This window comes from Podarcis muralis, chromosome 14 (assembly GCF_964188315.1).
Source record: "Podarcis muralis chromosome 14, rPodMur119.hap1.1, whole genome shotgun sequence".
NCBI lineage: Eukaryota > Metazoa > Chordata > Lepidosauria > Squamata > Lacertidae > Podarcis > Podarcis muralis.
This window is the reverse complement of record NC_135668.1, coordinates 45856395-45870229: the sequence shown is the minus strand read 5'-3', so window position 1 is coordinate 45870229 and position 13835 is coordinate 45856395. Positions and strand designations below refer to the sequence as shown.

The 13835-nt window shown below is 45.4% G+C and overlaps 1 protein-coding gene across 2 annotated transcripts in view; it reads right to left on the bottom strand.

Annotated features, from left to right (window-relative positions):
• Window positions 1-7032: 7032 nt before the first annotated feature.
• The window catches only part of MAP2K3 (mitogen-activated protein kinase kinase 3), a 73436-nt gene continuing 66633 nt past the window's right edge, over window positions 7033-13835 (bottom strand). For both annotated transcript variants that reach the window (XM_028705602.2, XM_028705601.2), the window contains exons 12-13: window positions 12277-12322; window positions 7033-11402 (exon numbers count right to left, since the gene is read on the bottom strand). In XM_028705602.2, the coding sequence (XP_028561435.1) occupies window positions 11319-11402; window positions 12277-12322 (130 nt within the window). In that variant the 3' untranslated portion in view covers window positions 7033-11318. The remainder of the gene's footprint in view (window positions 11403-12276; window positions 12323-13835) is intronic.

Sequence of the window (13835 nt, the reverse complement as noted above, 5' to 3'; positions counted from 1 at the left end):
TCTCTAGGAAACACCTATGTTTTGTGTGAGAGAGCATCCTTAGAATTCTGGTCCATTGAGGAAGAGAAAGTTCAATTAAATCAGGCTCCTGTTTTTTGGCACAGCAAGTCTGAAATAATATAGTTTAGCCGGGAACAGCAAATGCATCTGGGGACTTTGGGAAACAGCCGAAACCTTATTTCTTTTCGTTTCTTTTTTTTTTCTTTTGGTCAGTGTCTAAAAAAAGAAAGGGGGTGAAATAAAACCCTTTTGAGCTAATAAAGTAATTTTAAAATGATGGATTTCTCTCTCTCTCTCTTCTGTTCCTTTCCTTACTGGGGCCTAATGCATTTTTAATGCTTCTTGATGTAGCTATTAAGTTTGTAATTGAAGGAGAGGGGAAGGAAGACCTGTGTAAGTTGGAATGAACCAGCATGGAGACTTCAGCGGAGGAATGGACAGATCTCTCAATTTCTGGATTTTTCGATTTTAAACTCAGTTCTTCCCTGTTCAACATCATTTTGCTATTTATTTGTTGTTGTTGTTTAAAAACCTGCAATAAAAATTCACACACAGTTCAAATCAAATCAATAAGCAGCATTTTTATGCCCAGTTTTGTATGCCCATTGCACCTCGATTGTCAAACGTTTCGGAAGTCAAATGGTCTTCTGGAACAGATTACGTTCGACAACTGAGGTACCCCTGTATTTTTATTATTGTTGTTATCAATTTCTATTGATTTATTGGTTGGTTTGTTCCTTGTAGAGGATATTTTGTGTTTAATGTTTGATGTTTAATTGTGTTTTTATATATGTTGTAAGCTGCCGAGTGGCAGGGGAAACCCAGCCAGATGGGTGGGATATAAAAAAAATAAAAAATTAAGTGACCTCCCCAGGTGCAAGCCTGGGCAGTGGGTACTGGGGTCCTGGGCTGCCTAGGCTTGCAGCAGGAGGGAGAGACACCTGTGACTCTTCGTTCTTGAAAGACCTGCATTGGCTCCCAGTACGTTTCCAAGCACAACTCAAAGCGTTGGTGCTGACCTTTAAAGCCCTAAACGGCCTCGGTCCAGTATATCTGAAAGAGCGTCTCCATCCCTATCATTCTGCCCGGACACTGAGGTCCATCTCCAAGGGCCTTCTGGCGGTTCCCTCCCTGCGAGAAGCCAAGTTACAGGGAACCAGGCAGAGGACCTTCTCAGTAGTGGCACCCGCCCTGTGGAACGCCCTCCCACCAGATGTCCAAGAGAACAACAACTACCAGACTTTTAGAAGACATCTGAAGGCAGCCCTGCTTAGGGAAGCTTTTAATGTTTGATGCATTATTGTACAGTGGTACCTCGGGTTACAGACGCTTCAGGTTACAGACTCTGCTAACCCAGAAATAGTACCTCAGGTTAAGAACTTTGCTTCAGGATGAGAACACAAATTGCGCGGCGGCAGGCCCCGTTAGCTAAAGTGGTGCTTCAGGTTAAGAACGGACCTCCAGAATGAATTAAGTTCTTAACCTGAGGTACCACTGTATTTTAATATTTTGTTGGAAGCCGCCCAGAGTGGCTGGGGAAGCCCAGCCAGATGGGTGGGGTAGAAATAATAAATTTATTATTATTATTATTATTATTATTATTATTATTATTATTATTAGCTAGACTCATCTCTGCCTCTTGGCCCTCCTCCTCTCCTGCTTCAGCTTCTTCCTCTGTTTCTGGCCTTCTCTCTGCCACAGACTCTCCCTGCTCACTAAGCCCTGCTATCTCTTCAGCTTCCGACACCTCCTCCTCCCAATCTTCTCTCTCTTCTCCCTCTGACCACTCATGGTCGTCCCACCACCACCACTCCCCAGGATCTGAGCCTTCTTCCCTGGATGGTTCTCCAGCTGGTTCCTCCCAGAACGCCTCTGCGTCCAACCGGTCCAGGACAGCACCCTGTTCCCTGCTAGCATTGTCTCTCAAGAGCCCTCCCTCCAGCTTTGCAGCTTCTGGAGAACAAGAAAGAGCTGCTCTTTAGTCGCACCATCTGGTGGCTTCTGTTTCTGTGGGTGGAGGCCCCCCTCTGCTAAGACTTCCATGGCCTCCGGTGACCAATGGCCCCATTGTAAAGGGGGAACAATAGCAATGGCCTCCACCCCTAGTCCCACCCAATCACGTCCCGTCCCCGCTGCAACAATGACAACAAACGGCTTGTGTTAGAGCAACAATGCATATTGTTGTATCCCACACTTCCTTTACGGCAGCAAAGGGGGGGGGGGGACAAAGCTGGAATCCTGGCAGTACAGAAGCCTTTGTCCACATCCACTGATAGGCCAGGGCTGAAAGCGGAGGAGTTGGGAGATGGGTCAGGAGCACCAATCACAGGCCTCGTTGTAAACTGGGTGGGTGGTGGCATCCAGTCACAGGTCTTGACACAAATCAGGTGGGTGGTGGCATGTGGCTATTTGCTATAGTTAAAACCTTTGTGGAGCAGTGGTAAAATTCAAACTACAGGGCACTTCCAAGGAGAGTCCTGAGAAAGCCAGTGTGGTGTAGTGGTTAAGAGCAGTTGACTTGTAATCCGGTGAACCAGGTTCGATTCCCCACTCCTCCACATGCAGCTGTTGGGTGACCTTGGGCTCGTCACACTTCTCTGAAGTCTCTCAGCCCCACTCACCTCTCAGAGTCTTTGTTGTGGGGGAGGGAGGGAAAAGGAGATTGTTAGCCGCTTTGAGACTCCGTAAAGGTAAAGGGACCCCTGACCATTAGGTCCAGTCATGGCCAACTCTGGGGTTGCGGCACTCATCTCGCTTTACTGGCTGAGGGAGCTGGCGTACAGCTTCCGGGTCATGTGGCCAGCATGACTAAGCCGCTTCTGGCGAACCAGAGCAGCGCACGGAAACGCCGTTTACCTTCCCGCCGGAGCGGTACCTATTTAGGCTTTGACTGGCTGGCTAAGCCAGGTGACGGGAACCAATGGGTCTCAAACCCTCAGTGAGTTAGGGGCTACCCCTGCATGCAAAGACAGGCTGTGGTCGATTGAGTAGACAAGACCAATAGCAGGTCCAGTGGTCCAGAAGGTGGTTTCTGCACGTGCTGTAGAGGGAAGTGAGGGGCAGATGGGGCTCGTCCACCTGGGAAGGAAACCCATCTAGAAGGAAAACTCTGGTGCTAAATGTCCATGGCCTTGAGGCTAAACTCATTCGTGAGAAAGGCTTGGGAGTAAACCCAATGGGAAAATCTGTACCCTCTGCCTTGTGGGACATCTTCGGGAGAAGAAAAGGCTCAGGAGTAAACCCTATACAAATCCAGAGTGGGGTTCCTAAGACAGTTGGATGGTGCCTTGTACGCCTCCTTCCGGCAACTCCTTCAGCCAAGCTGGGGCCAAACGTCTTGCTCTGCTTTCCTTTGGTCCGTAACAGGGATGCTGAGGGGGGGGGTGACTTCTGGGCAGCCCAGGACCCCCATACACACTGCCCAGGCTTGCACTCCGGGGAGGTCACTTTGGTGCTGCTAACACGGTGCTTTGACTTCACCCCCGAAAGCAAACTCCATTGTCTCTCGAGAAGAAGGGTTTGGATTTGATGTCCCGCCTTTCACTCCCCTTCAGGAGTCTCAAAGCGGCTAACATTCTCCTTTCCCTTCCTCCCCCACAACAAACACTCTGTGAGGTGAGTGGGGCTGAGAGACTTCAAAGAAGTGTGACTGGCCCAAGGTCACCCAGCAGCTGCATGTGGAGGAGCGGAGAAGCAAACCCGGTTCACCAGATTACGAGACTACCGCTCTTAACCACTACACCACACTGGCTCTCTGAGACAGAAAAATGCCTAAAATTCTATTTTTACCGCCAGGGAAGTGCAGGAGGTGGGTTTTCTTTTAAAAATATTTATTAAAAATTGCATTTTAATATTATCCTTTCTCAGTAAACATGTTTTGCATGTAGTTTTGATTAATAAACACGTTTTTTGCTGTCTGGCATACTTCTCAGGGTTACAGTGAGAATAAAAACGGGATGATGGCAGGTACAGTGCCATCAGCATCTTGGTGGAAAAGTGGGATCTACGATTGTGATAGCTAGTTAGCAAATTAAGCCTACAATCCCAGCTCCACTCACCTGGAAGCCCCATCAAATTCAATAGGACTTATTTCTGAGCAGACATGGTTAATACTGTTTAATCTTCTATGGTACAATGTAGAGGGGCAAACATATGTCAACAGCACCCTCTAGTGGTGAATGATGGGAAAGTTTGGATATCACTTTCTTATAATGATCAGAAAATTTCCCAGACAATGGCCAACAAGTAAGGGAAACTGTGTTGCAGCACCTGATGGGATGAATAGCACCTGTGAGTGGAGACACAATGTGCATTTTTATGTCTACTCAGGTGCAAGAAGTGTAGTGGCAAATTCAGAAGTACAGGGTCCCTTCACCCTCTGTGGGATAACCAGTCTTGTATAACCAATATGCTTAAATCTAATTAATGCATGAAGGGGTTAAAACCATAAAGTAAGCTGTCCTGCCAGGCCTAGCTATGGTACTTCACCTTATCTTGGGAGTAAATAGGTAATCAGATCTGTCTACCTGAGAAGCTCAGCATGTGAAGAGCTTTGGGCTGGTTGCTCCAGCTCTGCTGTATGGCTCTCACTTTTGAGTTCATATATCCATAATCTAGGAACATTTACCACTTTGTAACTAAACTTAAGTTCTACTGCCTCTGCAATTTTTCTGAAGCACATGAACATGACCTTCGAAGGCTTTGCAAGTAAACCAATTTTTAACTTAACATATATGCCACATTTTTCCTGTGATGAGTGAGGAGGGAAACTTTGGAAAGAAACTGTGGGGACATTTTGGAACTCACTTTGAGGGTCACATTTTAAAGGACTAATAGCCTATATTTTCACAATTTACTTTGCTGCATACTTTGTGACTTTAAATCTCTGCTGGGGTTCCCACACCAAAGACTACTTGCCGCAAACTTGGATCTTGGCATCCAGTAATGTATTTTGCACCAATACTCTCACAGCCACAACTCCTCACAGCCACTCCTCCTTCTACAATTATACAATAATCTTATAACTATGCAATAATAATTATAATTGCAATGTATCCCTAATTATAATTATGCAATAGTTATAATTAGGGATACATTGCAATGATCGGTGGAGATCTCCATGTGTTGCCTTTCAGCTAGATATATTATTTTCCATGTACATACATAGGCAAATAATTTGGAGTGCTCCAATATCTTATTTTGGGGTGGCTTAAGCTGTGTTTTCGCCAAAGAATTGATGCTTTTGAATTATGGTGCTGGAGGAAACTCTTGAGAGTCCCGTGGACTGCAAGAAGATCAAACCTTTTCATTCTTAAGGAAATCAGCCCTGAGTGCTCACTGGAGGGACCCTGATGTTGGGAAAGATGGAGGGCACAAGGAGAAGGGGAGGGCAGAGGACGAGATGGTTGGATAGTGTTCTCAAAGCTACAAACATGAGTTTGACAAAACTGCGGGAGGCAGTGGAAGACAGGAGTGCCTGGCGTGCTCTGGTCCATGGGGTCACGAAGAGCCGGACACGACTAAACAACAACAAAAAAGCTGTGTTTTCCTTGAAGAATTTAAAATGATGCAAGTAATTCCAGCCTGAACATCTGTGGCACAAAGGTATTGAGGTTACGGGGGGTGGGGTGGCTGCAGTTAAAAATGGATCATTTCACAAAAGCATCAAATGGAATTTCTTGCACTTGCGTATGCCATTTATTACATTCACCAGGAAGACAACTTTGGCATCGTTAAGCCACTTTGAGTAGACAAAAATGCTTAAAAATAAGCACAAAGCCCCTTACTTCTCTTTTGAAGCTGTGCTGCTATGAATAAAAGATTAATAGGGATATGGTACCTAATTTGGAAGGCAGTCGTCAAAATGATGTGATAGCACTCTTGAAGTACCTTCTACAACCCCTCTCCCAACTCTGTGAAAAAGGCAAAAGGAACTTAATTCCTTGCTTTAAGGGATAAATTCAGCATGGATAAGAACTAGCAACCAGGCTAGTTCTTCTAGGCCCCATCTCCACTCTGCATTTAATCTGCTGGTTAGCCTGAACTTTCTATTGCAATCCTCCCAACGTGTTTTTTAACCACACCAAAAAATGTGGGAAAATGATAAAACGATGGCAATAGTGTATGACATTTTAAGTTCCACCAGGAATTTGGGAATAAGTCAGGAGACAGTGGGCTGCTCCCGCTTACGCATTCATGGTGGTTTTCTGCTGCTGCTGGTACTGAGGTGGTTATACAGGATTATTCCAATACCTTTTGCACCTGCAAATGTTTTGTGGCACACCTACTTCCTTTGTTCCCTATCCTGTGTCTTCCTGCTGAAATCCTGTAGCATTTTATACGACTGATGTTTCGGTTTAATTTGTTTATTGCCCTTATTTTGTCATGCAGCGGGACCCCTCCAGATAGCAGTAATGCAATTAACATGGGGGCAGTATTGCAGAACCAATAGAGCAGAATGATTTGTCAGCAGTCCAGTGTAAATCCACCGCTATTGCACTATTGTTGCATCCATGTCATGTTGCAAAAATGAACAGCAGCGTAAAAGCCCTTTGTACACTTGCCTTGACGGAATATAGATTTTAAAAACACTTGGGTTTAACAGTTTTCTGTAAGTTGTCCTGTAAACATGTAAGGCAGTCTGGAGCTATTGCAAATCGGCAATCAGCTCCGATCTAGGTATGCAACTCATCACAGAATAATGACAACACATTATAGCAATGGACAATTTGGGTCAAATCAAGGATGCCTTAAGAAAGCAGTTCTCTTCCCCCAGCTAGGAATTAATGCAAGATTTAAGAGTTGTGATGGCGAACAGCTTTAGACCAGTGTTTTTTGGACTACAACTCCCATCATCCCTAGCTAGCAGGAACTGTGGTCGGGAATGATGGAAGTTGTAGTCCAAAAACAGCTGGAGAGGGACCCAAGTTCAAGAAACACTTATTTAGAGTAAGAACGCATCATCAAGGAAAGCTTGGCTGTTACTTTTATTTAAAGTGTTTTTAAGGGAAAAAAATCACAGAAGAAACTGGGTTGGGTGGCTTATTTTATTGAAAACCAATGACCAAGTTCGTTGTTATATACAGTCTTCCAATTCATAAAAGCATCCAGTCCTTTCCTAGATACAAAACCATTTTCCATCCCCACCGGCGGGCCTTTTTTTGGAAAGGACCCAGGCGGGGTAGGGGAAGCGGAGGAGAAAAAGCAAGCAAGCTGCAGTGTAGTTTAGAGAGAGGCATGTGGTTCTCTCTAAACTAAGATCAACCCAGAAGGTTCTCTCTGGCTCCACGTAGTTCCAGCTCATGTAACAAGGACATGAAAGTATTTTCAGGCTGAGGGCCACATTCCGTAGTGCGCAACCTTTGGTGGGCCACATTCCGGGAGCGGGCAGGGCCAGAGGCAAACGCTGAATGTGAATTTTACCTACATACAATAGGCTAATTTCTACACACACACACACACACACACACACAACCATTCACCATCCAGGCAAGCGAGAGGCATTATTTGGACACATTCCAGTCAGGCAAAAACCACTCAACAAGTGTGTGAGGTAAGGTCAGTTATGGGCGTGGCCAGGACAGAGGGGGCGTGGCCAGGACAAAGGGGGCACATGGGCTTCATTTAGCCCCTTGGCCTGAATTCCCTCTAGTGGGGAAGCGGCCATTTCGTTCACTGGGTGTTCAAAATGGAGTCACTCTCGCTTTATCAAACCAGGTTTTTATTGGAAAAAGTGGGGTGGGGGGGAATATAAAAGAGGCTGAAAATCCAAAACCATGCAGTTTAAAAAAAAAAAAAAAATCACGGAAGCTTTGAAGGAAGAGGAGGATGGGCGATATTTTCCGGAAAGGTACAACAGCAACATTAAAAATAAAGACGAGTGATAAAAATTATACAACACCTGCAATTCAAAAAACCTGCCACAAGACACTTGCAGGGCTAACCCATGACAAAAGTGCAGCAGTTTGCCTTAGGAAGAGATGAAGGGAGGGGGAATTCAGGAGAAAAATAGAAAGTGATTCATCCTCTTTTTATTAAAAAAACAACAACATTAAAAATGGTGAAGGCATGGGTTTTTCGGGACAGACAAAAGAACGAACTTGATCATTCGACACCTATTTAATTTAAGGAGGTTGCTAACACAATAGCCGGCTGGCTTTGGTGACTACAAGAAGGGAGGCTGGGCAAAGTAACAGGAGCCATGATGGCAATATACCACCTCCACTTTCAGTGACGGCATGGCTACTGAAGCCCAGGTGTGGAAAGACAACACAGCCAGTGAGGGCATTGTGTTGCCAGCGTGAAAGCAGGTGGCGCCACCTCTCCTCACCCATTCCATATACCAGACGTGGGGAACCTTTGCTGAAATACAATTCCCATCAGCCCCGGCGAGGCCACTGATCCCAGGAGTTGTAGGTCAGCAACAACTGGAAGGCCAAAGTAACTCCACGCCCATCACATGCAGAAGCTACAGTTCCCATGAGCTCTTTAGCAGCCAATCCCTCTTCCCCAAGGGACTCTGCGAGTTGAATGGGGTTCTCCCAACAGCTCTCAGCAGTTTCTGGCACTGTTTAAAGTAGGAGGGGGCTATTTCAAATGTGTAGAGCAAATGGGGCCAGCACCAGTGATGGAACTGCTTCCTCAACTGCCCCCAAAATCAGCTTGCTAGCTTAGGAGGCATGCAGGTACCACTCTGTAGCTGCTCCCAGCCAATCGGCAGATGTAGCCTGAGGCAGACACTTCACTCTGCCAAATGGCAGGACCAGCCCTAACAGGAGGCAAGGGCCCTTAGCTCCTCACTTGCAGGTTTCCCGGAGGGATCTAGCTGGTCAATGATGGAACTTCGGCCTGGTCTTGCTTGCATTCCTACGGTTCCAGAACCCTGGACCTTATTCCACAGAATTAGAAAAGTAGTTAAGGCAGAGAACTTTTAGGAACATTATTGGGGTTGGGGTTAGGAAGGAGGGAAACCTAATTTCTCCAAAGGAGGTGGCCACTTTTGAAGACCCAAGGCATGCTTTTAAGAATCCAGGGATGCTTCTTAAAAAGGACCTGTTAAAAATTAGGTGGCTTGTTTTTCCCCCCTTTGAACCACAACGCTTCACTAACACTCCCTTAAGGCTGGTTGGTCTAAGTGAAATTGCTGGTTGTTTTGCCACATCTATTCCCACCTGGGCATAATGCTGCGTTTTCAAAATATAATTTATATGTACAAATATATTAGAAAGAAGGAAGATAATAATGGATATGACTTGCACGTGTGTTTAGGAGAGGGGAGAGAGACGCAATCCACAGAAACCAAGTGGGGCTATAATAATATCACAGGTAAATGCTTCCCTTTCGTCGGTCGTGGGCAGGACATTAGAGTACAACTTAGCAACAGGTGTCAACTGTGTTGGTAAGCACCTTTTCCGAGAGGATGAGGCAGGTGAGCAAAAGGAGGCGGTTCCTAGCTCAGCGGTGGAGCACCTGGCTTTCGCATGCAGAAGGTCCCAGGTTCAGATCCCAGCATTTCCAGGTAGGAATGGAAATGGGCACTGCCTGAGAAATCCCAGATAGGGACTGCCATTTAGCACACACAACACTGGACAACCTGACTCACAACTTCACCATGCGCAGACATTAGCTGGCACGACAGAAAAAGCAAGTCTGGTTGTCCTTGTGGTGGGGAAATCAACACAGATGCTTCTACCCTGCAATGTGTTGCAGATGAAAAAGTGCGGATTTTAAAAAAAGTCTTATTAAGACTACAACTCCCATCATCGCCGACTGGCTGGGTGGTACTGAAGCTGGTTTGTGTGTGTGAACTTTGGGAGGGGGGGAGAGAGAGACAGCAGAGAAAGTGTCAACATGCCCCACCCCAATACATATAGACACGTTCAACTGCTCTTGCCATTAAAAAGGAAAGAAAGATCTGGGGATTTGTTAGATAAATCTGGACGTTAGATTCTTCCCTCCACTACGTTAAATATGGCTATGAACTGCCTGTCTGTCCTTGGAACTCTTTCTATAGCAGGAGTGGGAAACACGTGGTGTTCAAAACGCTGCTCGACTAGCAATCCCATCAACCCCAGCAGAGAGCATGGCCAACGGGTGAGGGACGATGGGTATGGCAGTCTGACAACAGGATGCACTTGTGGTCTTAGGTCAGCAGAGAGATGGCAGCTCAACTCAATCACTGCTTCCAGAGCAACTTTGGAGAGGGTGAGACTCTGCTTGTGTTTAAAGAGGGGTTTGTGTATGTGTGTGTCTACTGATTTTGCCACACAACTGTGACTGGACAGAGCATTTAGAAGAAACTGATAATATATTACATTTAGCTGTGGAAAACTAAAGGAGATGTCTGTTTAGGCCTAAGAAAAACGGCTGTTAGAATTAAATGAGTAAATTTGGGGGGGGGGGCGCGATAACAAAACTAAGAGTCGTGTTAAAAACAGAATTATAGGGGTGAGTCCTTCCCAGACTTCCACAGTGGAGAACATTTAAATAACTCTTCCATTCTGCTCTAAGAGCTAGTTTTCGACATACAGGGAGTAACTGGGGTGTGGGTTCAGTTCATAGAGAACAGATCATAGAGTTGGAAGGGACCACCAGAGGCATCTAGTCCAACCTCCTGCAATGCAGGGATCTTTTGCCCAACGTGAGGCTCAAACCCACGACCCTGAGGTCAAGAGCCTCGTGATCTACTGAGCTTTTTTATTTTATTTTAATGTGATCTGCCGCTTGCAAGATGAAGTGACACCACCCAAAAAACAACCAGCCCCGCAGGTCTGCTGGTTAACCTGCGACAGGTGACACTTCTGTGGCTGCTGTGATTTTGTATGCAGTTTCAGATGGGCTCAGCTCTCTCCAAGCAAAAGTACGCATGCTCATAGACACACAAACATACACACACACGTATACACACACACAGCTGCATTTCAACAAGGCGCCTGGTTTTAAAAGTAACACAACGTGCTTTTCTCAAAACCCACCCGAGGGAGAGTTGTCTTGAGCACCCTTCAACCCTTAAGCAGATTGTGCGTGGCTACAGTTGGGACCGAAGACGTCAAAAACGTGTCATTCATAGAGGCCTCTTGTTAAAAAATAATAATAATATCGCTCTCTAAGTCCAGCATGATGCCGAGAAAGGGGGTGGGAGGAAAGAGAAAAATTATTTTTGGGGGGGTGGGTGGGGAGGGGAGGAAGCAGCGAAGACATTCATTCTCTTTTGTGCAAACCACAGTTGGTGCTATAAAAATCCTTATTCCGTTTTCTCTCCCCGCCAGGAGAAGGCAGGGCTGGTTCTTTTGTTCCGATGGCGAGGTTCCGTGGGACTTTTAGGAGTCCTCTCCCAGGATTTCTGTGACGAAGGAGACCATATCAGTCTCGCGGGTGTCGTGCATAGTGAAGAACGGGTGGGCCTGTTGGGGAAGGAGAACGGTTTCAGTTTGGGACAGGGAGAAGAGGTCTCATCTTGCACAAGGAGCAAAGGAAGAGGCGGTCATAGAATCGTGGCCTTGGAAGGCACCCCCAAAGGGTATCTGGTCCAGCCCCCTGCAGTGCAGGAATCACAACTAAAGAGTCCCTGATAAGATGGCCGTCCAAACTCTGTTTAAAATCCTCCAATGAAGGGCAGTCATTTCCTGGATAGCTCAGTAGGTAGAGCATGAGACTCTTAATCTCAGAATCATGGATTTGAGGCCCACATTGGTCAAAAGATTCCTGCATTGCAGGGGGTATGCCCCGCGGAGGACCTTAAGGCCCACAAATGACAACATTTTGGAGGTCCCAAGTCGCAAGGTGGTTAGATTGGTCTCAACTAGGGCCAGGGCCTTTACAGTACTGGCCCCGACTTGGTGGAACGCTCTGTCACAAGAGACTAGGGACCTATGGGACTTGACATCTTTGTGCAGGGCCTGCAAGACAGAGCTGTTCCGCCTGGCCTTTGGTTTGGACTCAAGTCTGACCCTTATGTTTCCATCCCCTTATGGTTTTTGATCTATGGGCTACTTTTAAAATGAGGCGGCATTTTAAATTGCATTTTAACCTGTATTTTAAATTGGTCCCCCCCCATTATGTTTTTACTGTAATTCTACTGTTGTTAGCTGCTCTGCACCAGGCTCTGGCCAGGGATGGTGGGGTATAAATAAAAGTATTATTATTATTATTATTATTATTATTATTATTATTCATGACTCTCGTGATCCCTTCCAACTCTACAATTCTATTAATTCCTTGCTGGCACCACATAACCCTTAACCAAATTTGGAGAAGGAAAGAAGACGAGACACTCACCATGAGTTCCACATAACTCAATCGTTCGGCAGGATTCTTCCTCAAACTGAGAGAACGAAAAACAAGGAAAGGAAATTCGTGAGAGTTAAGAGGTCAGTTGTACAAAACATTAAGAACTTTAGAGGAAAGCTGGATAGGTATTATGTTGCTATGAAGGAAGTAAACATAAAATGTAACTTTTTCATAGTAATGAAGCCATTGGTTTTATTTGTGTGGCATTTTAATATAGTCCTGAATACTCATCAGGTTGTTTTATGTAAACACAGTTTTGTGATATATATAGTTATGTGTAATATGTTTTGGTGATTAAATGCATCCTACCAACACCCAGAAGAAACTTGAGTGCTGTGTGAAGCTTTCATTCCTCCCAATCTATGTTATCTCTGCATAACATTAACAAAGGTTTATGTTTGAAAAAGGACAAAAACAATAGTTTGCATCATATTTTACTCATACATGGGGGGGTTTGGGGGGAAATGGGGGTGGGGGCAGGTCCCAGTATTCTGCTCTTGTTGTAGGCAGCTTTTATGTTGCCTTTTAATTACAATTATAATTTCAATTTGCATACATTTCAGCTGCCCAAATTCATCAAGGACAGTCCCTATTTCCTCTCACCTGTTCCTACAAAATTGCTTTCGCTGCTTTTGCCTTCTGCAGAGCTGCAAGAGTGCAAATTTCTGGATTTGCCATACTTAAGGGTATCAGCTTGCTACCGTGTGACTCAGTAATACCAAAAGCAACACGATGGCCTGAAACAATTACAATATAGAAAACTTTACGTAATAACGCAGAACATTAAAATTATCAAACTGAAGTCTCTAAAAGTCCTTGAATAAGTCACGGTGCCAGATTTTACCCGGCAGAGATCAAGCTTATAAAGCTTTGTATGATCAGCAAATGTCCAAATCTGAACTCTGCTGAACAGTGTTTCCGGACAGCAACTACTGTTTCATTCAGTTTTTCATCAGTTTGATCATTTTGATGTTTTGCATCATTCCATAAAGTTTTCTATACTGTAAATGTTTCTGGCCATCATGTTGTTTTTGATATTGCCGAGTCACATTGTGCAACACAGGGGTTGTTTGTTTACTTATTGCTACCATGTGACTACAGAGGTAAATCTGGGCTGGGAGTGGGGTTGGTAAGAGTTGGCAGAAATGCCCTCGCTTCCAAGGCACAGGTGTGCCCATGCATCACCCACATGAACCCAGAGATGTTTATCCCAGGAATTTCACATGCTGGTGAAGTTCACTGCAAGCTGCTAATAACAGACGGTGGAAAAATGAGGTTCCTACAAATCACTCCAACAGCAAAGCTCAGGTGGTGAAGAAGCTGTATTGCACACGTCCCTAAAACCAACAGCCAACGGGGTCCTAAACCAGATTAAAATGCCCGAGGGTAAAACCTACTTCGATAAAACCAACTTGGAGAGGCTGCCAGGGACGTTCTGAATGCAAAGCTGGGGGTGTTTTGAAGCACTGTGCTCCAGGGAAATGGATCACCTCCAGTGCAGTGCATTCTGGGAGACAAGATGGCGGCCTGGATGGGAAGGGCACCTA